This window comes from Vombatus ursinus, unplaced genomic scaffold, assembly GCF_900497805.2.
Source record: "Vombatus ursinus unplaced genomic scaffold, bare-nosed wombat genome assembly UNPS02014770.1, whole genome shotgun sequence".
In the NCBI taxonomy this organism is placed as follows: domain Eukaryota; kingdom Metazoa; phylum Chordata; class Mammalia; order Diprotodontia; family Vombatidae; genus Vombatus; species Vombatus ursinus.
Window position 1 is genome coordinate 1105565 of NW_020954548.1, and position 21001 is coordinate 1126565.

A 21001-nucleotide genomic window follows, 5' to 3' on the forward strand; every position below is an offset into this window, starting at 1 on the left:
GTTAAGTGACTTGCCCAGGGTCACACAGGTAGTAAGTGTCAAATGTTTGGTCTGAGCACGGATTTGAACTCAGGTCCTCCTGACTTCAGGGCCGATGCTAGCTGCCCCCGCGATTCATTTTTTAAAAGCAATATTTAGTTCTGACTAGTGTAGTAACTAAATGGCTTTTCACTTGTATTCATTATATTTCAGATGCGAAAACTCAAAATTAAGGGAAAATTGTCAGCTTGGGAGTAGCCAGACTTGGCTGCAATTTAATGCAATTTCCTGCACTATTGTTCTTGCATTTGAATTTCCCATATCCTCTTAATTTCCCCTAGTATACAGTAGTTTTATGTCATTGAAATGGTGCTTAATGTGGTTAACTGTTTTCTGTGATAAGAATTTGATGTCTATGTGCAGGAGTGATTTTGATTTGGATATGTTAGAATTGTCATTGATTTACTGAGTCATGGGATGTTGTGGGAGAACTTAGCACTTGCTTTTTGTGATATTATTAGCAAATTTGGAATGTACCTTAAATAGCTATAGTTTCTCTGTAATAGTGTCTTAAAAGCTTACATTTCTATAACACTAAACAGTTTACAAAGCATTTTTCTCACAACCACCATTGGAGGGAGGTATAATGCCTATATTATCCCCATTTTGTAGATGAACAAATTGAAATATCTGAGAGGTGAAATTAGTTCCCCATTCACTTGAGCTAGGCCTTGACTGTAGGACTTCTGATACCATGTTTTATGTTACTTACACACTGCCAAGTTGCATCTAGAAAGGAGGGATAAGGTCAGGGGGAATGATTATCCATAGTTTTATTAGTCATCCTCCAGATGGTTTATATTTTCTGCTTTTATGACATCTTGAATTAATGAGTTCCCTGTTTCTACTATCTTTGTTATTTTCTGTAAAGAATTACTTCCTTTTTATTTGTCCTAAAACCACCTACCTCAGTTCTGAGTGTTTCCTCTCCTACATCTCATTATATCAAATCTAGGTTCAAGACAACTAACATTTTGTTGAATTACTACTGTTTGTAAAGCCATGTATGATTTTGTATATTCCACCATAAACATACACTGTGTGAATTTAAAGACTTCAAAGAGATAGTTTTAATAAATATCTTCTAAAGCAGGAATTCTAAACTTGGTGTCCACCCAGGGGTCTATGAATAAATTTCATCTGTGACTTAAATTTTTAAAAATGATCTTTTACATTTTGATATTTTAAAAATATTACAATATTTTGAGAAATAATATTTAGTATTTCAGTATAATTGCTTTCCTTTGTAGTCTTATATTTTATTTTATCCATTTAAAAACATTCTCAGAAGAGGTCCATAAGCTTTGCCAGACTGCCAAAGGAATCCATGATGAAAAAGTTAGGAACTATTGTTCTTAAAGGCTTGACTGTCCAAAGGAAGGAGAGAGGATAAATAGCTGAATGAATTTGAGTCTACAAAAATTGTAGATAAGATTTAGCCCAAAAATACTAGATAGTATAAAAACTCTTTTATAATAATAAAAAGTAAACTCTCTGTAGCATAGTAATTATATGAATGTAGAATATTTTTGTCCTTAGAGAAGGCCTTAAATTGTTATACATAGTCTTCATTTCAGGGATAAGAGTACAATTCTCTAAGTAGTGTTGATTGGAGAGAATTACTTGAAGACTCACCAGCAGTTAAAAGCGTTATGAAAGTGGATTCCATTGAAGGAGACATTCCTAAAACCTGTGTTATATACTTTTTGCATTACTCTTCATACTCAGGGGATGGTGGATGGTGGAAAAGGCTTTAAAAAGCAGTTCTTACCCTGGGGTCCATAGATCCTAGAAGAAGTGGGGCAGGGGATTATGAACTTACTTGGGGGAAAAAAATTATAGTTTTGTTTTCACTGATCTGTGACTGAAATTTACTATTTCCATCGATTATGAATGTAGGCAACAAACTTTAGTAGTGTTAGGCTTCATCAGTTTGTGTGTGTTGTGGGGAGGTGCACCATTGCTGTCATTGCCACCACAGTCAATGGCACAAGAACTCCTGCTCTAGGGAGATGAGGTAGGGAAGGTGATTTGGATCCCACGAATAGGTTATATCGCATCAAGTCTCCAAGAGCTTCAAGGCCACAGGTAATGGAACTAAGATGCCAGCACTATGTTGAGGCAAGGTTCTAGTCCTTGAGAGTACTAATGAGAGAGCAAAATGGGACTCTAGTCCTATAGGAAGTGGGGTATAGTCTGAAGCAAAGTATCAAGGCAGGGACTCGGGCACAAGGAAACGAGAGTTATCGAGGCTGGAGAACAGAGTAGTAAGTTTGGTCATTATAAGCAGTTTTAAAACCCAGTTAGAACTTTGGTACAAGTTGAGAGCATGACCTAGCAGCTTGGCTGTGGTATATTGGGTCTAGAGTAAGGAAACTCACTTTGTTCTCTGCTTTCTTACTGCTTTGCGGTATGATATTAGATAAAGGATTTAATAAAAACTCTGAATTTCCTCTGATAAAAATGAGGGGATTTGATTACATGATCTCTAAAGTCCCTTCCAGTGTTAACAGTAAGTATGGCTAAAGCCAGATTTATAAAATTATTTTTTTGAATTTATATGTACTTTGGGGCAAACTTCTTGCATTTCCATGTTTTATGTTTTTATCCATCATGATTGAAATGTAGTCTGATAATCTGTAGTTTGTTCTATTACATATTTTTGATTATTTCTTGGTTCTACTTGAGCTGAATAATTAGCTGAATAGGCCAAGGATTCTCTTAAGAATGAAAATTCTTAGAGTCTCTTTTAAGTAACTGACTATCAATTATTGTACATAGTAGCTCTTTTAAAATGGGCTACTGAGTAGACTTAAGTGTCTAAAAATCCTCTACCTCCTTTTGTTTTAACTAATGACTATGGTTATTTAGAAAAAAAGAATTGTTAAGTGGGGCAAATATTGTCTGGTTTGTGTGTGTGTGTGTGTGTGTGTGTGTGTGTGTGTGTGTGCGCGCACATATTCTTCTTAAAAATCTGCTTTTCAATTAATTATTTATTTATTGCAAGGCAATTGGGGTTAAGTAACTTGCCCAGGGTCACACAGCTAGTTAAATGTCAAGTGTCTGAGGCTGGTTTTGAACTCGGGTCATCCTGACTCTAGGACCAGTGCTCTATCCAGTGTCCCACCTAGCTGCCCCTAAAATCTACTTTTTTAATAAGAAACTTGGATCAAGTTAAGAAATTGTAATTTTTAATGTTGCCTAAGTAGTCTCAGAAAAACTTAGGGCAAGAGTAACTAGGTCTATTTCTATATTTAGAATTCGGTTTAAGAAAAATTAATATAATGCTAAAGATGATCATCCCTAGAAGTTGGCCTTGTATGTGTTTCAGGATGATTTTTTTTTTTTAATTTTTTTTTTTTTGGCTTAAGTAAGTTTTCCTTACTTTTCAAAGTGCAGCTAATTTATTCACAGTGAAGGTGTTTAGACCACATTATTGACCCAGTCCTTATACTGAGGGACTTCATCATACAAGTTGATGTTCTCTAACCTCCTAGCTCCTCAAACTCCTCAGCTCTTATGACCTACTCCTTCATTCCACCTCAGCCACATACAGAGATGGTCACGCTCTGAGATTCTGAAGTTCCTTTATGTGAGCATAACCTGTCATTCCACTTGTCCTTCTACCTCACTTCTAAATTTATTCTTCCTCCTCATTGTGATCTCCATTCCCTCTGCTCCTCAGCACTCCTCAAGATGTTGGCCCTGCTCAGACTTCACTTTTCTTCTTTTCAGTCTGAACTCTAGAGTTAATCATTTGAGTGCGTGGCCTTGCTCTGGTGTCTGTTGTCCCCCCCCCCTTCTCATCGTCAATCATATCTTACCAAATTCTAACCCTAAAAAACTCTCACCATCTGCTTCCTCTGTTCCTGCTCACATGCTACCAAACAGAGCTGGAGGAAGTCATGCTGGGGCCACCACAGATTTATGTTCTTGACTGCCTCACTGCAGCTGAGTAGTCACGGTGGCTTTTCAAATTTCTCTCCCAGGTCTTCCATACTGCTCCCCCTTCTTCCTTTTTCTCAACTAAGGACATCAACTCAGGCATTACTGAGAAGTATAGGTCATTTACAGTGAGCTTTCTGTTTTTCTCTTCTGTACAGTTAATGATTCTTTACATCATCCTTTGTTCTTTAGTCTCTGAAGAGGTGGCCCTCTTCATCAGGGTCATGATGGGCCTTTGATTCCATCTTTTCCTATCGCTTCTGCGACATTGCTCCCACAATTATATCCTCACCCCTTCTTCAGTCTCTCCTTATCTGCTGGTTCCTTCCCTTCCATGTTGTTTATAGTTCACCTCAGTCCTTAAAAAATCTTCACTAGACCCTGCCATCCCCTCAAGCTATTTTTCTGTCCTTCTTCTAGACATTCAAATTCCTAGAAAAAACACTCTACCCTGTCTACTCTCCTCTCATTTGCTTCTCAACTCTTTATAGCCTATTATAGTTGTCAAATCCAATAACCTTATTTCAGTCATCATCTTTTTTGATCTGCCCGTAGGACAGCAGCCAGGTAGTTCCATAAATAGAACAGTGGCCCTTGGAGGCAGGAGTTCAAATTCAACCTCAGACACCTACTAGTTGTTTTACCCTGGGTAAATCACTTAGCTTTGGTATGCTTCAGTTTCCTCATCTGTAAAATGGGTAACAATAGCACTTGCCTTACTGGGTTGTTGAAAGGATAACATGAGGTGATATTTTTAAGTATTTTGCAAATCTCAAAGCACTATGTAAATGCTAGCTATTACTTTTTGACACTATTAGCCACACTCTCATCCTGGGTACTTTATCCTTTTGGTGTCTTCATGACACTGCACTATGCTGCTTCTCCTTCTACTTATCTGCTCTTTTTCAGTCTTGTTTTCCATCTGGTACCGCCTAACAGTTGGTTTACTTCAAGGCTCTTTCCTGAGCTCTTTATACATTCTCTCTGTGATCTTGTCAGTTCCCATGGGTCTAATTATCATCTCTGCAGATGATTCTCAGACATATATCCATCCCTAGCCTCCCTTCTCTGCTTCAGTCCTGCATTGCCTAAGGCATCTCAGAATAAGCGTGTCCACAAGAGAACTCATCTTTATCCTCAAACCCACCCTTCTTTTTTATCTTCTGCTCTCCTTGAACTTGACTTCCTTGACTCCTTACTCTTTACCCACATTCCAGTCAGTTGCCAAATCTTGCTAATTCTCCCTCCATCTTTCTCACCTCTCTCCCACAGCCACCACAGTAGGCCCTTGAACTATTGCTGTTCCTTTCTAGTTGGTCTCCCTGTTTAAAATTCTCTTTTAATTCACCCTCCCACATGGCTGCCAGAGTTATTTTCTTAAAAGCTTAGGTCAGCCCGTGTCATTCCTCTGTTCAAACTCTAGCAGCTTCCTAATGCCTTTAGGATCAAATATAAGCTCTCTTTGGCATTTAAAATCCTTTACAAACCTGGTCTCAAACCTATCCCTCCAGCCTATATACATTACTTCTCGTCACACCCTCTGTGGTCCAGTCAAATTGGCCCTCTTATCATACCTTTCTACTGGCTATCACCCATGGTTGAAATATTCTCTTTTCACCTCTTTTTTTTTAGGTTCATTCTATCCTTCAAAGCACATCACAAGCACCTTCTACAAGAAGCCTTTCCTGATCCTCTTTCCCCTCCCCACAATATGCTAGTGCCTTCCTCTCAAATTATTTTGTGTGTGTGTGTGTGTGTGTGTGTGTGTGTGTGTGTGTGTGTATGTTGCCTTTGTAGATAGAATGTAAGCTTCTTTAGTCAAGGTCTTTGTATTTGTTTATACCCACAGTTCCTAAATATTTTGTCTTGATTAGTTGATTGACCTCACTCTCTCCCTTTTGACATTAGCATATAGAAGCATCCAAATGAGGCTTGCTCTTACTGAGATTTTTGTGCAGGAATGGGAGGAGAAAGAGTCCCTAGCAGGCCCATTTAAAATTATTTTGAAGCTTTACCTGCTTGATTTCCAAGCTGGCTGGAATATTATTCTTTTTCTCTCTGCTTCTATCTCACTTGTGCTCTCTTGTTCTCCTGCTATATACATCTTGACTCCAAGATTCTGCAGAAATCAAAAGTCCTTCTAATGATGAAAAAACTGAAGCTACTGCCTGCAGTGAATAATCTTGGTTGCAGAGAACAGAGGAAGAAATATAACCCTCCTCTTGCTACGAAGGGGATGAGAAATTGAGTGCACAGTCTTGCGTATGTTGTCAGATATGGTTGTTGCTTTGTCAGTCGGATTTGCTTAAAGGGGAGGGAGTTACATCCTCATCAGGAAATAAAGTTTTTTTTCTTTTTTAAATGGGCATTGATGTTTAATGGCAAAAGAAAAAGGGAAAAACTTGCCCAGAAGCAAATATCATAGAGGGAGACTGTGTGGTATTCTGTAAACAGTGCTGGAGCTAATAATAACTGATACATATATATATATATTTTAAAGGATTTTAAAGTTCGTAATTTATGTATCCTTTTTCATTTTAGCCTCATAATGACCTTATAAAGTTGGTACTACTGGTATTATCTCCATTCTATACAAGAGGAAACTGAAGTTTAGAAAGACTTAAGTGACTTATCTGTAACTGAACAGCTACTTAAGAGTCAGAGATGGAACTTAAACCAACTTTCCTGTATAGTGTAGAACTTGATCCGCTCATCCACTGCCTCTTTAACTGGGATTGAATCTCAGCTCTATCACTTCCTATCTGTGACTTTTGGTAAATTGGAGTAGGTGACCTCTGAGGTTTCAGTTCTTAGTTTATGATTTTACAATTATTGGAAGAGATAAAGCAGTTTTTCCAATTACCCATTCAAACAGTAGTTGTTAGAACTCTGAAATTCAAATGCGGCCTCAGACCAAACACTTGACACTTACTAGCTGTGTGACCCTGGGCAAGTCACTTAACCCCAATTGCCTCACCAAAAAGCAAAAAACAAAACAAAACCAACTCTGAAATTCAGAGACTAGAGGTGTAGATAGAATAAGTGGGAACGAGGCTTTTTTTGACATCTTTTCTGTTTCTCCAGGTCATTTCTAGTTGCCTAGTTTCCCAGAAGTCCAGAGACCAGAACTTGGATGCTCAAACTTGGGTAACTGATAGTTGGTGTAGGAGGTTTGGGGAGCATCAGGATTGTGGGGGAGGAATTTTGACCATAACAGCTCTAGCTATTTCCTCATAAGCGTGGTAGCTTGCACATGCCAGTTAGCTTCTGCTTTCTCCTCCAGTACTGCTACAAACCCTTAATGTTTCCAGATGGCAAAGTAGCATACAGATGATGTCTTTAGTTGTCGCAATAACCCTGCAAGGTAGGAGAAGAGGAATGCTTTTTCTTTTTTTTCTCTGAAGGGCTGCTGTGTAGATAAATAATATGCTGAAACTCACTTTTTGACATAGTGTGATATGATAGAAGTGGGATTTGGAGGCAAGATACTTGAGTTCAAATCCTGTTTCAGACATATTCTAGTTATATAACAAACAAGTCAGTTAATCTCGGAAAGCCTCAGTTTAATCATCTTTAAAATGGGGATTAAAGATCTAGAACTAGAAGGGGCCTTAAGGCTATAGTCCAGCCTCATTGTACAAATGAGGGAACTGAAGCCTAGGGAGGTGTTGTGACTTTTGTTTTTCAATTAAAATGCATTTATTCATCATCTTTCTCATTCCTCCTAATTAAAAAAAACACCAGTTTTGTAAATAGGCATAGTCATTTGTAACAGATTCTCTGCATTGGCTGGGATTTGCCCATGATTACACAGCTGGTAAGCATCACTTGTACCACTTACTTCATAGGGTTGTGAGGAAAGCACTTTAAAGTGTTACAGAAATGTCAGGAATTATTCACAAAGTCCTCAGAGTTTCTGAGATCCAGAGCTCCTGAGACCCAGTTTGATACAGCTGTTTGTATTTCTTTTAGATTTAGAAAACCTCATATAACCCCCAATTCCCATGTACTATTTTTGCTTCTACCTTTGCCTTGACTACCTCTTCCTTCTCTCTGCCTCTATAACTTGTGCATTTATCACCATCAGTAGTAATTAATGGTTACAGTTAGAAGGTTTTAGGACCGACTTTGAATATTGTTTTTGTTTATATGGAAACTTAGAAAGTTGATCAAACTCTGGTCATCCTGACTAGCCTTTTTGTCTGCTTTTATAGACTTGTTAGCTTGGCCTCACAGGATTGTAAGGTAGATTTTGATTAATCAGGAGAGAAAACTTCCTAATATCGAGACCTGTCTGAAAATGGAATGGGCTGTTTTAATCTATAGTGAGCTCCCTATCACTAGAAGTCTTGAAGTCTTCAGGCAGAAATTAGATGACCAGTTGGCAGGGATGTTGTAAAAAGAATTGATGCCTTGGAATGTAGTTGAACTGGATGTCTTCTGAACACTTTTCCAATGCAGGAATCCCTTGGTTCCTCATTGCTTTCCCCTTTTATCGTACTACTTCCTACCATGTGAATTTTTTGAGATTGGTCAAATGCGCTAGCCATTTGACAGATGACAGAATGAATTTGACATGACAGATGGCAGAATAAAATTGGCAAAGGTAAGCTAATTATGTCATAGTTTTTCATTGTCATAATCCCTTACTATCATGGGACTAACATCAACCTGACCCTGGTTAGCTGTTAAAGTAACATTTTAAAACTTCATAAAGCCCGGAGTATTAAGAGAAACAAAACTTTTCAATAATAACCTTTTTCTTAATTTTCTAAAGTTGGCTTTGGTATTTGAAAACCTTTATAAATCAAATGAATAATGAAATATGCTAGCCCTTCTTAATTGCTTTGTACAGCAGGTAAAGTTTCATGCATTGATGTGTTCCTTTTTTTCCTTCCACAGCGAATGGACTTAGGAGAATGTACAAAAATTCATGATTTGGCCCTTCGAGCAGATTATGAGATAGCAAGTAAAGAGAGAGACCTGTTTTTTGAGCTTGACGTAAGTCTTCTTTTTGTATAAATTAATCAAGCGCCATTGTGAGTACTTAAATTCCGAGCTGACATTTTTTCCTTTATAGTTTGTTGCTGAAGTTGCTCTTGTGGCGTATTCTTCCCACATATATTCAGACATGCTGGAATGTAATGGACTGGAAATGTTGGGATTTCCGTAGATGGTATGGGAACTGGATGTTATCGAAAAAAGTCTTTAAGTTTTATATCGTTCAGGATTCGTTTGAAAATTTTACATTTTTGTTATGTGTCTTCACATAGTTTCATGCTATCTTCCATTTCTCCTTTTCCTCTTCACATACATGAACAATGACAGGTAGAGAAACTGGTGTTGGGAACGGACTAGGATAAAGGGAGAAGGTCGCATATATAAAGCACATAGAGAAGAGTTGGGCTAATGTGAGAGCTTAATAAAAGATTCATTTGAAGCCAGTGATCAAGAAATGGATTTCAGCAGCAATTTGGAGAGCATGTGAGGCCATGTGTTGTGTTATCAAGGTTTGAGGGAAAATGGACAATTTTCAAAGAGAAAACTGAAAAGAATTATATATTACCTTATTTGAAGACTTTAAAGAAAATAGTGATTTGGAGGGTAGGGAAGGGAAGGTTGGGACAGTTTTCACTGTTAAAGTGGATTTGATTTTTATATAAAACATTAATTAGGTAATGCTTAGTTGTATGGACTGAAATCTCCATGATATATTTTTTAGAAATACATAAATTATCTAACAGATTTTTAATCTAGTAATCAGATCAAAATATCAACACACTTTAGAAGACTGATTTATTTTGTTTTTAAAGTTTCTTGCAACTTCTGCAAAGGAGAATAAAACCAGGAAAAAAATTAATTTTTTTCCCCCTAAAACCTGACACAGGTTGAAATCTGAAGACTTAACTGCATGAGAAATGATAGTTATGAAGTGCTTTGATTTAAGAATTAAGAACAATAGTAGATGATTTTAGAAAAATAAGGCAATTTGAAAGTACATCTTTTAAAATTATAAATACAGTTTATAAAAGAGGAATTTATAAAAAATTCTGAAGTTTGTATATTTAGAGCTGGAAAGGATTTTGGAGTTTATCTCATACTTCATAGAATCATAGCTCTAGAGTTGGAATAGACCTCTGAACATCTAGTCCAACCTCATCCTCCACACACCCCCTCCCCCTCTTCAGTTCACTGAAGACAAACTGAGGCCCAGAAAAGTTCAGACATTTCATGAAATAACACCATAAGAAAAGTGGCAATAAAATATTTTTACCCCCATGAAACTGAGGCATACACTTTTATAAGTGCCTGTGTACACTATGAGAAGTATTTGTCATTAACAAATTTCCTTTATTTTGAAACTCTTGAACCATTTTTCCCACCTCCCAGGCTTGTGTATTGGAGGAGTTGCCTTCTCCTCTCCTCACTCTTAAATATCTGATCATCCAAGTCTTTTTGATTTCTACTTCCACAACTTCTCTCATATCTCTCCCCTTCTCTCAGTTCACATAGCAACTGTCCTAGTTTAGGCCCTTGTTGTCTCTCCCCTGAACTATTCCACTAACTTCCTGTGTGGTCTCCTTTATTGAACCTATCCTCCACATAGCTGCCAAACTAATTTTTCTGAAGCACAGGTCTGATTTTCTCTCTCAAAAATACTTAAAGGATCAAATAAAAACTGACATTTAAAGCATTTCACAGCCTGACACCAACCAGCCTATGTTTCTAAGCTTACCTATTATTTTCCTTCATAAACTCCATGGTTCCGTCAAACTGACTTTCTTTTGCTGTTACTCAGACATTTAATCTCTCATGTCTGTACCTTTTAATAGGCTGTTATTCATGCCTGGAATGTAGTCCCTGCTCACCTGAGTTGTAGAATTCTTTCTTCCTTCACAACTCAGCTTAAGTACCACCTTTATGTGATAGTTCTCCTTATTTCCCTTCTGTCCCCCACTGCTAATTCCCTCTTTTCCTAAACTATCTTGTATTTAATTTTTATTTATTCTGGTTTTACTTGTATGTTTTCTCCCCTTGATAGAATGTAAGCTTCTTGAATACAGAGACTTTTTTTCTTTCCTTTGCATCCTCTGGGTCTAGAAGTCTGGAAGAGCTCTTGGCACATAGGTGTTTAATAAATGCTTGTTGATTGACTTCATAGTGGGACATATAGGGAATACCTGTGGCCAGGGCATTGTCATTGCCCTACTCCACTGGTCTTGAGTGCCTTGTAGTCTCTACCAGAACTATAGTCTCTCCTATATGCAATCTCTAATGGGTGTTGCTCTTTGCTGAACACTTGCTGCTGACTTGACAGAAGTATGAATTAAAGTGGTATGGTAAAGTGGAAAGAGTCCTGGATTCAGTCAGGGAGCCTTGCTGGGATTGTAGTGTCAGAAATCTTAGAAGGAAGTGACCTTGCATTTTAGAATTTGTGATCGATAAGGAAAGCAAAGCTACACAAATTGTGACAAACACCCTGGAATTTTAGAGAGAAAATAGGTTTCAGAGAGAAAAAATGGGGTCCTTTAACCTAAAATTTTAAAGAGAAATTCAGTCTAGGAAGGGTGGGTATCCTCAGGACACAAAGGCAAAACAGTTGTGGTGATTAGGAAAAGGGGAAGTTGTCTAAAAAGAGATTGATGTGGATGCACTAGGAATTTACCGGCATAGATTTTAAAAAGATAGGTACAGAATATAGAAGCAAGGACACATAATGATGTATGAATGCAAAAGCACACAAAGATGTACAAATAGTGTCAGGAATGGTGATAATGTTAATGAACTTGGTCTGGTGAGGAAAGCTAAGGACAATAGAAAAGTGTTAGTAGCTGTTACAGGAAAAACCTGAAGATCACAGAAAGGATAGGACAATACCCCAGCCTAGAGCAGATGTGGCTATGATAGGGGTGAGTGATGAGAATGCAAGGTAACTCACCTCTTATATTACTTTTGTTTTCTCTGCCAATAGGGGTGATTTTTAGATTGCAAAGGACAGAACAAAAATAGCTAATAGATAATTCATTCTCAAGTTATTAGAGAGCCAAGGTGAAGTTCAAGTGTTGAAGCACATCTGGTCCATATGAATTGTGTACAACCTAGGGTACTGAAAGAATTGTCAGATAGGAATTCAGAGCCACTGCCTCTGAAGATGAAGAATAGGAGAAGTACTGCAGTAATGGAGAAAGGACAATGTCCTGATTTCTGTGTTAATGATTATCTAGAAAAGGAAATAGCAGTCAGAAAGAATCAGCATAGCTTCATCAAGAGCAGGTCATGGCCTTACTTTCATTTTTGACTGGGTTACAAGAATGGTAGACCAAGGGAATGGTGTAGAAATAGTATTTCAATTTTAGCAAAAGCATTTGATAAGATCTCATACCATTTTTGTGAAAAAGACAAGTGAGCCAGGTAAGACATGAAGGAATGTGGACTAGGTCAAATATAATTAGGTGGATTCAGACTGGTTGGCCAAACATCTTTAATGGTTTGATGTTGGCTTGGAAGATCTTTAATGGAATGACCTGTAGGGATCTGTGTTTACCTCTGCTGTTTAAGATTTTTATCAGTGATTTAGATAAGGGCATCTGATTACCTGCTTATCAAATTTGTAGGTCAAGTAACATTGCAAGTGATAATTAATATGCTACATAATAGAGTTCTGATTCAAAAAGTTGTTGACAAGGTACTCGATCCAGTAAGATGAAATGTAATAGGTATTTATATAGAGTCTTAAGCTTGGGTTCAAAAAATTAACTTCATAAATGTAAGACAAGAGGTTAATTTAGAAAAAGAAACAACACTAAAACTAGTGGAAATGAAAAAAATATTTTACTATTAGTATTCTTGAGTAACTAAATGTGACAATAAGTATGTGTTTAAAGATTCAGATATTTTAATTATATAAAATACAGATATTTTCTTTTCCTTTTTAAATCCACAGTAGAAGTTTATCTTGAATTACATTCAGTAATTCATGTATTAAATGACATTTTATACTGTAACAGATAATTTTACTCAACAAAGTGCTTAGAGTCCTTTAATGGTCTACTGAGTCTCTCAGTGAAGTGTCCCAGAGCTATAGATTACCCTAGTCTCCTGTCAATTTAATCCTTGGACAAATGTCTAATAATCCTTGCTTCTGAGATGGGAATCAGCAAGGATTTTTTTACTTGGTTACATACAAAGAGTAGTAAACTCATTTAAGCATAGATGAGGATTAACTAACTAGCCAACTAGGTTATGGGGAGAGAGGATATGCCTGATGAAATGCTGGAGTGCATTGGCCACTTTAAAGCTTTTAGATTATTCTTGACAAACTGGACCTCATTTTCTTCCCACTATAGGTCTCTAAGATACTTCCCAGATCTAAAAGTTCTTTGAGTCTATGTCAGTAAGCTGTTCTGTGATCCCATTTGAGGTAGTACAAAGTTGGGTGGGGTGTTTAGCCACTTTATAGTGGAGAATCTTTTTTAGCTGATCATGGGGCTATTGAAGCCAATTTGTATATTGAAATAAGTACTTTCCTTGAATCCATTGGATGGAAAGTTACCAGTGCCATCATTAATTTAACTCTTTTGGGATGAGGGGTGGTTTGGTGCTTTACAAATGTTAAAAAAATTTTTTAAATCTGTTTTGCTGTCTATATTAACTACATTAAAAAATATATCACTTCTCTCCTACCCAGAGAGCCGTCCCTATAACAAAAAATAAAAAAGAAAGGGGAAATCAGCTATCACAATTGATGAACACATCAAACAAGTCTCTGAGTATATGCACTCATATTAGTTAAGATGCATTTTCTTATTTCTTCAGGACTAATATTAATCATAATTTGAGTGTTTATTTTTTGTTCTCCTTGATCTTTACGTACACATTGTTGGGTATATTTTTTCCTTGTTCGGTTTTACTTTATCCTGCACTACTAGTTCATACAAGTTTCCATCCTTCTCTGGATTTTTTGTTTTAATTGTTTCTCAAGGCATTTTAATATTCCATTACATTATGTGCTTCAATTTGCTTAGCTATTCCCCAAACAATGAGCATCTACTTTGTTTTCATTTCTTTTCTAAAAATGCTGCTATAAGTGTCTTAGTGTTTATGGGGCCTTTTGTCTTTGACTTCCTTGGGGTATAGGCTTAGTAGTAGGATCCCTGGGTCCAAGTGTATAGACATTTTGATCACTTTTTGTGCATAATTACAAATGCTGTGCTGAATGGTTGCACCTCTTCACAATAACATCACACCAGTGATCTTGTTTTTTCATAGTCCCTCCCATTCCCCCTCCCCCTCCACGTTGATTTCTCATCTTTTTATCATTTGGATGTTACTGGGTATGAGAGTAAAAACCACAGAGTTGTTTTGATTTGCAATTTTGTTATTGATGATCTATATAGTGGTTAGTAGTTTGCAGTTCTTTTGAGAACTGTTTGCTTTTAAAGGCCTTTGACCACTTGTGCATTAAATTGTCCTATTTTTTTTTTAAAGTTAGTTGCTTTGATGCCTTTTGTTTTTACATGACATAAGTGCAACTGTTTCAGAAAGGTCAACATAAGAAACTAAAATACTGAATTAACTCAGTCTTCACCTTCTTGTTTATTCCGACAAACAAAAACAGTCCCCAAATATCCAGGATTAACCTATTGAATTAGAAATTGTTCACCTTCCAATGACTTGTCACATGAAGTGGACATAATGAGAGCTGCAGGGTACCTTTGAGATTATCATTTTCTAATTTAACTCTTAACAATTATAACTGTTGAAAAAGTGCAATGTGCTTCAGGAGGTAGTGGGTTTCCTATCACTGGAGGTCTTTGAGCAAAGGCTGGATGACCACTTGTCAGGTATGTTGTAAAGCGGGTTTTTGTTCAGGTATGGGTTGGACAAGTAGGCCTCTTAAGTCCCTTCCAGCTTTGAGATTTTGCAGTTCTTTGACTTAGTTTCAAATCCCAGCTCTCACTTTACCATTACCTCCCCTCTTACCTTTACTTAACCTTTTGGATCCTCATTTTCCTCATTAGTAGCATGAACTTAATGATCTCTAAGACCTCTTTCAGCTCTAAATCTGTGATCCTATGAATCTTATATTGCCTCTCAATCTCCTAACTAAAAAAGGAGAGATAGTTGCTCACTTTATAATAAAAAAACTGCAGTTTTCTAACCCAAGCAAGAATGAATAGAGAACCTAAGCTCATTAGGATCTCTTTTAACGAGTGGTGCAATTTAACCAAAAGATAAATGGGTTAGATAATGAAGATATCTTGATTCATTAAGTTGATTATCATAGGTCCTAGACTTCTCTTCAGGGCAGATTTTTAATTTGTTAAAATTACTATACATATTTCTCAGAACTGAGATACAGAATAGTATTATTTCTTTGGGCCTTATCAGTATATACTTTCAGGGTATCTTCCCAACACTTCCCTTCACACACACACACACGCACACGCACACGCACCCACCTATAATCATCTCATTCCACATATGTGATAACATGGATCAGCAAAGATGACTCAATATTTTGATTCTAAATTACAGTCTCCATTATGAAGTGTTATTTCATAAGTTTTGATTTCTTAATTATGGTGTGTTTTTGTGGTTCTTTTCCATTAATATGGGTCAAACATTACAAAGACTTATTTACTGCTCCTGCATTTTTTCAAACATGAGGATAATCAATAGCTTTTTTAAAACAAAAACTTGATTTATCAGTCTATACCACAATACTTGGTCTTTGGAAAAGGGGGAGTCAGTAGAGGAGTATATCTTCTTTTAAAGTCCTCTGCTAATGGTCACTCTCTTGATGAAAGAATGAAAAAAGTTGACATCACATGAAGTTATCTCTCGGTTGCAAAAAATCTGTTTTTTAAAAAATGTAAGTAATTTTTCTCTTTTGTGTCTTTGTTTTTACTCTTTTTGTTTTTTGCTGCCCAGTTTGCACCTTCACAGGATGATGTGTCTTGTACAAAAGAAAAGTCTTTCCTTTCATACATACCCACTCTGTGTTAGTTTGATTTTTTTTTTTCCCTTGAGGCTAACCTTAAACTTTTAGGAGTTGTAAATTCTTCTGCAGAAAACAAATTGTGGCTTCCTCAGTCCTTTCTGGAAACATGGCTGTTTTATGTTGTGCTTTTTTTTCCTCCCAGTTTCCTTGCAAAAGATATTCTGGGACTTCTAGTTGATAGAAATTTTCACATAGAAGACATATATGCCTCTACTTCTCAAAGTACAAGTTCTAGATCTAAAATGGTTAAAAAGAAACATACTTTTAATGATTAAAAAAAAGAAATCAATATTGCTTATTTTGTTTTGAGTAGGCATCAAGCTCACATTTCAAATAGGAAATATATAATTTTCCATAAATATTTTCATATATTGCCTACAAATTGACTTTAGCTTTTTTCCTCCTGGTAATAGACTTATAGCCTAGGCTGAATGAATCCCACTTATGTTGTATGTTCTTGAATATTTTAAGCAAATGAAATTATGTAAAGTTTTGTTAACATACAAAAAGTTATTTAACTTTCCATGTATTTACATTTTGTCTCCCAATTAAAATTGTTCAAAGGGTTTTCCAGGTAAATAAATATTTGTTGATTGATTTGATTAAAGGATAGTACTAATAATATTAACAAAGCTGTATTATGTTGAACCAATTATCATTTTATTTATGCTACAGATAATGCATGAACTTGCTTCTGCCCTTTGGGAATTGTTAGAAGAATGGTCATGCAATTTATATGTTATGGATTACTTAGGTTTTCTTGCATATCTCTATACAATTACCTTGGAAGATCATCTGACCATATCCCTCCATTACTTAATAAACTCCAAGGGTTTTCCTATTATCACCAAGTTTAAATAAAAACTCATCTCCTCTTCTTAGAATCCCTAATTTTCTTTAAGGTTTAACTCAAGCATTTTTTTCTGCATGAAGCCGTTCCTGATCCTCTCTCCCCACTCCTTCCAGTTGCTAGTATCTTCCCCAACAAATTATCTGTAATCTGTTTTCCAAATTTCCCTCTCTCTCTCTCTCTCTCTCTCACACACACACACACACACACACACACACACAAAATCTCTGAATGTAAACTCCTTTGGGTTAGGGCCTATTTCACTTTTGTTTTTGTTATCTCTAGCATTTAGTGCACATGGCACATAGTAGAGACTTAATAAATTCTTATTGTCTGATACTAAGAACTTAATGAAGGACTCTCATGTTTATCAAATGTAAAATATAGCACTCACCTTTATAATTCTGTTTCTTATGCTGTTTTCCACAAAATTATATATCATAATGGGAGCAGATTTGTATTGTAAGCCCAGTGAAGTAGGTAATTTGTTGGTAAAATACATTTGAATATACTGAAAGTAAGCTGGAATATCTAGGTATCATTTAATGACTACCCTACAAAATGATCCAAACTTTTAAAATAAAGCAGCACTCTTGTTTTATCAAAACTCTTCTGTTTAAGGCAAAATGAACTAACATATACTTCTTACTTCCATCTTTGGCATTTAAAAATTTTGCCTAAATGATTATTCAGCAAAGCACTTTTTGGGGGGGGTGAGACAATTGGGGTTAAGTGACTTGCCCAGAGTCACACAGCCAGTGAGTGTTATATGTCTGAGGTTGGATTTGAACTCAGGTCCTCCTGACTCCAGGGCCAGTGCTCTATCCACTGCGCCACTTAGCTGCCCCTAGCAAAGCACATTTTTATCATCATAACAATCCGTATTTACTGCCCAATCAAAATTCTGGTACCTTTTATCTACCAACATTCGGGACACTCCCCTTCCTCAATGAGTTCATATTGATATTCCTTCACACAACCTAACACCTCAGTTCCTCATCTTACTGGCAACATTTCTCATTACCTCCTCCACTCTACCTTAATCACACAAAGATGGTCATATATTTGATTCTGCCATTCATCCATAAATACACTAATTCCCTCTTCATGAACTCTAAAATTCCTTTATCTGATGCAATGCAATCTTTTGGCGTTCCTCTGCTCTGCCTTCTCATCCCAAGCACTGTTCTGCATTTACACAGTGACCTCTAATCCATCTATCCCTCAGTTCACTTCAGCTGTCACCACTGCATTAGCTATACTCTCCTCCCTTTCCCATTTTTACCCTTTGGTGAACCAGTCAAACTCTACACTGTCTTCTCTAGTCTCTTGTCCTGTTATATTGCTACTTTTCATGATCAAGCCTCATCTTTGACCCCTGCCTTTGCTCATGCTGCTGAACAAGTTTGGAGAAAACATACAACAGTGCTGACTGGGTCCACTAAAAATTGTTCTTGTGACCTTAACTGAGCCTTTGCTGCTGCCATGCAATCCTTTTATATCTCCCTAATTAACTCACTATTTCACCACAGCAGTTTTTCCAGACCTTTTCATCCTTTATACCTTCTATCATTCAATTCCATCCACTCTCAGCTGAGAACTTTACCAGAAAAAATGAGACCATTCTTCTAGCCAGAGGTTCCCAAAGTGGGCAATACCGCCCCCTGGGGAGAGCTAGAATGATCCAAGGTGGGGGTGGTAGTAGCCTCTGGTGAAATTGGCAAGGGGCGGCACTGAATAAAATGAAGGGGGTGGTGGAAGCATGAGGAAAGAAGAGAAGAAAAATTTGAAAAAACAGTATGTTTCATCTGTTATGTAACAGTTAAAGTCATAGTGATTACATTATTTTCTAAATAAACACACAAAATGCAAGTTATAACTGATCAGCAGTCAAGTCTTCCAACTTAATTAATAAGCGGGTTTGGCAGGCAAGCATGTCATGAATTGTCTGGAAGTCCAGCATGCATCAGCAGGAATATGTGCGTATCTTGACTTGTTTACAATACGATAACATACAGTTACAGGAATCAATATGTCATCAGAATTTCAGTGCAGGAAAAAACCCACAAATTTACACTAAATTATTAAATTTAAGATGTGTCATTTTAAAAAATATATAATTTATATTTTTTGAACTGATGCAAATTTTTTTTAAAAATTATTAAAGGGTTAAAGTAGATTTCTGGGATGGGGTGCTGAGTAATTTTTTTTTTTAAATGGTGGCAATAGGTCAAATAAGTTGGGGAACCTTTGATCTAGACCTCCATCTCTCCTCGTCGTCTGTTACCCAGATGCCTTCTGCCACTCTCTCCTGTCTGATATGAAGAGATGGCCCTTTTCTTTGCCAAGGCTAACCCCTCTGCTTGCACAAGCCATCACATTCTATACCTTCTCTAACAGATTGCTGCCACTGTCATCCTAAATCTCCCCTTGTCTATTGGCTGCTTCCTTCCTACAAACTTTCCTATGTCTTCCCCATCCTCAGAAAAACTCATTGGATCCATCCATCCGCTTTTATCTTGTGTGTCTCCTGCATTTTGTAACTAAATTCCTTGAGAAAAATCATGTACAATCAGTACATCCACTTCTCTCTTAATTTTCAATAGTCTGGCTTCCAACTTCATCATTCAACTGAAACTGCACTCTACAAAGTTACTAATGCTCTTTTTTGTAATTGCTCAAACTAATGATCTTTTCTCAATCCTCATCCTTCTTGACCTGTCTGAAACTTTTGCCACTGTTGTTCACCCTCTTCTCCTTGATGTTCTCTTTTCTTTAGGTTTTTGTGATACTACTCTGTCTTGGTTCCACCTGTGACCACTCAAGTCTTCTTGGTCTCCTTTACTAGATCTTCATCAAAGTTATGCCTGCTAACTGTGGGTATCCTACAAAATTCTGTCCTGGATCTTCTTCTCTGTCTATACTGTTTCACTTAGTGATCTCATTAGCTCCCATAATTTCATTAATCTCCATGCTAATGATTCTCAGATTTACTTATCTAGCCCTAACCTCAGTCCTGACTTAAAGTCTTGCATTTCTGATTGGCTATTTTTGTTTTGTTTTGTTTTGTTTTTTGGCTAGGCAGTGGGGTTAAGTGACTTGCCCAGGGTCACATAGCTAGTAAGTGTTATGTGTCTGAGGCCGGATTTGAACTCAGGTCCTCCTGAATCCAGGGCCGGTGCTCTATCCCTGCGCCACTTAGCTGCCCCTCTGTTTGGCTAGTAAGCATGTTAAACTGGATGTCTTGCAGACATCTTAAATTCAACATATCCAAAACTAAACTATCTTTCTCCCTAAACCTTCCCCCCTTCCAAACTTCCCCATTACTATTAAGGGCATCACTGCCCAGGCTCCGAACCCCCCCACCCCTCTTGTCCAGTCTGTTGCCAAGGCGTGTTGATTTTTCTTTATACCATCTCTTGCGTGTATCTGCTCTGATACTGCCACCATAGGTTAACAGTCCTTGGTTTAGAAAAAAGTGAAAGGAAGTGGAGCCACCAAGTATAGCTAGCCTTTTAAAAGTTTGAAAAAGGAAGGGAAAATATGGGACAATAGCTAGTGGTGATACTGGGATTCTAGTGGTAGTTTTTTTAAGGCCAAGGGGAGATTTGAGCATTTTTGTGTGCAGCATAGAAAGACCTAGTAACTGGGTAAAGATTAGAAATGAGAGAAATAGGTCTAAGTAGGGGTATTGATCTTGGTGGGTAGAAGACCACCTCTTCATTAGTGACTAGAGGAAGAAGTGGAGGATGGGTTTTGAGCTAGTGAGAGAAGAAGAGGCAGATTGTGGTGAATGACTTCCTAGTCAAGTATGATAGGATCTTAGCCGAGAGCTTGGGAGAAGGGCTATTGTGTGGCATGCTTGAGAGAAGAGAAGTTAGGAAAGAGTAAAAAGATTGCCTTTGTAGTAAGATAACATAAATTTGTAGTGGACTTTGGTCTAGCTGTGTGAGTAGAGTCAGCCTATGTGAGTAGGAGCAGAAAATATACTATTCTAGGTGCTGAAGTAGTAAGAAAGTAAATACAACATGGTGATGATAAAGAGTAGTATTTCCTAACATAAGTATGACCTATATTGTATTCTGAACTCGATAGTGGCCAGGTCATTTAACTTAATCAACCATTTAGTATTTTTTAACTCACTTAAGAGCATATCTAGAGAT

At 37.0% G+C, this 21001-nt stretch overlaps 1 protein-coding gene across 8 annotated transcripts in view; it reads left to right on the forward strand.

Moving 5' to 3' along the window:
- The window catches only part of LOC114043730 (putative RNA-binding protein Luc7-like 1), a 48682-nt gene that overhangs the window by 6641 nt on the left and 21040 nt on the right, over positions 1-21001 (forward strand). For all 8 annotated transcript variants that reach the window (XM_027862880.1, XM_027862881.1, XM_027862883.1 and 5 more), the window contains one exon: positions 8887-8985. In XM_027862880.1, the coding sequence (XP_027718681.1) occupies positions 8887-8985 (99 nt within the window). The remainder of the gene's footprint in view (positions 1-8886; positions 8986-21001) is intronic.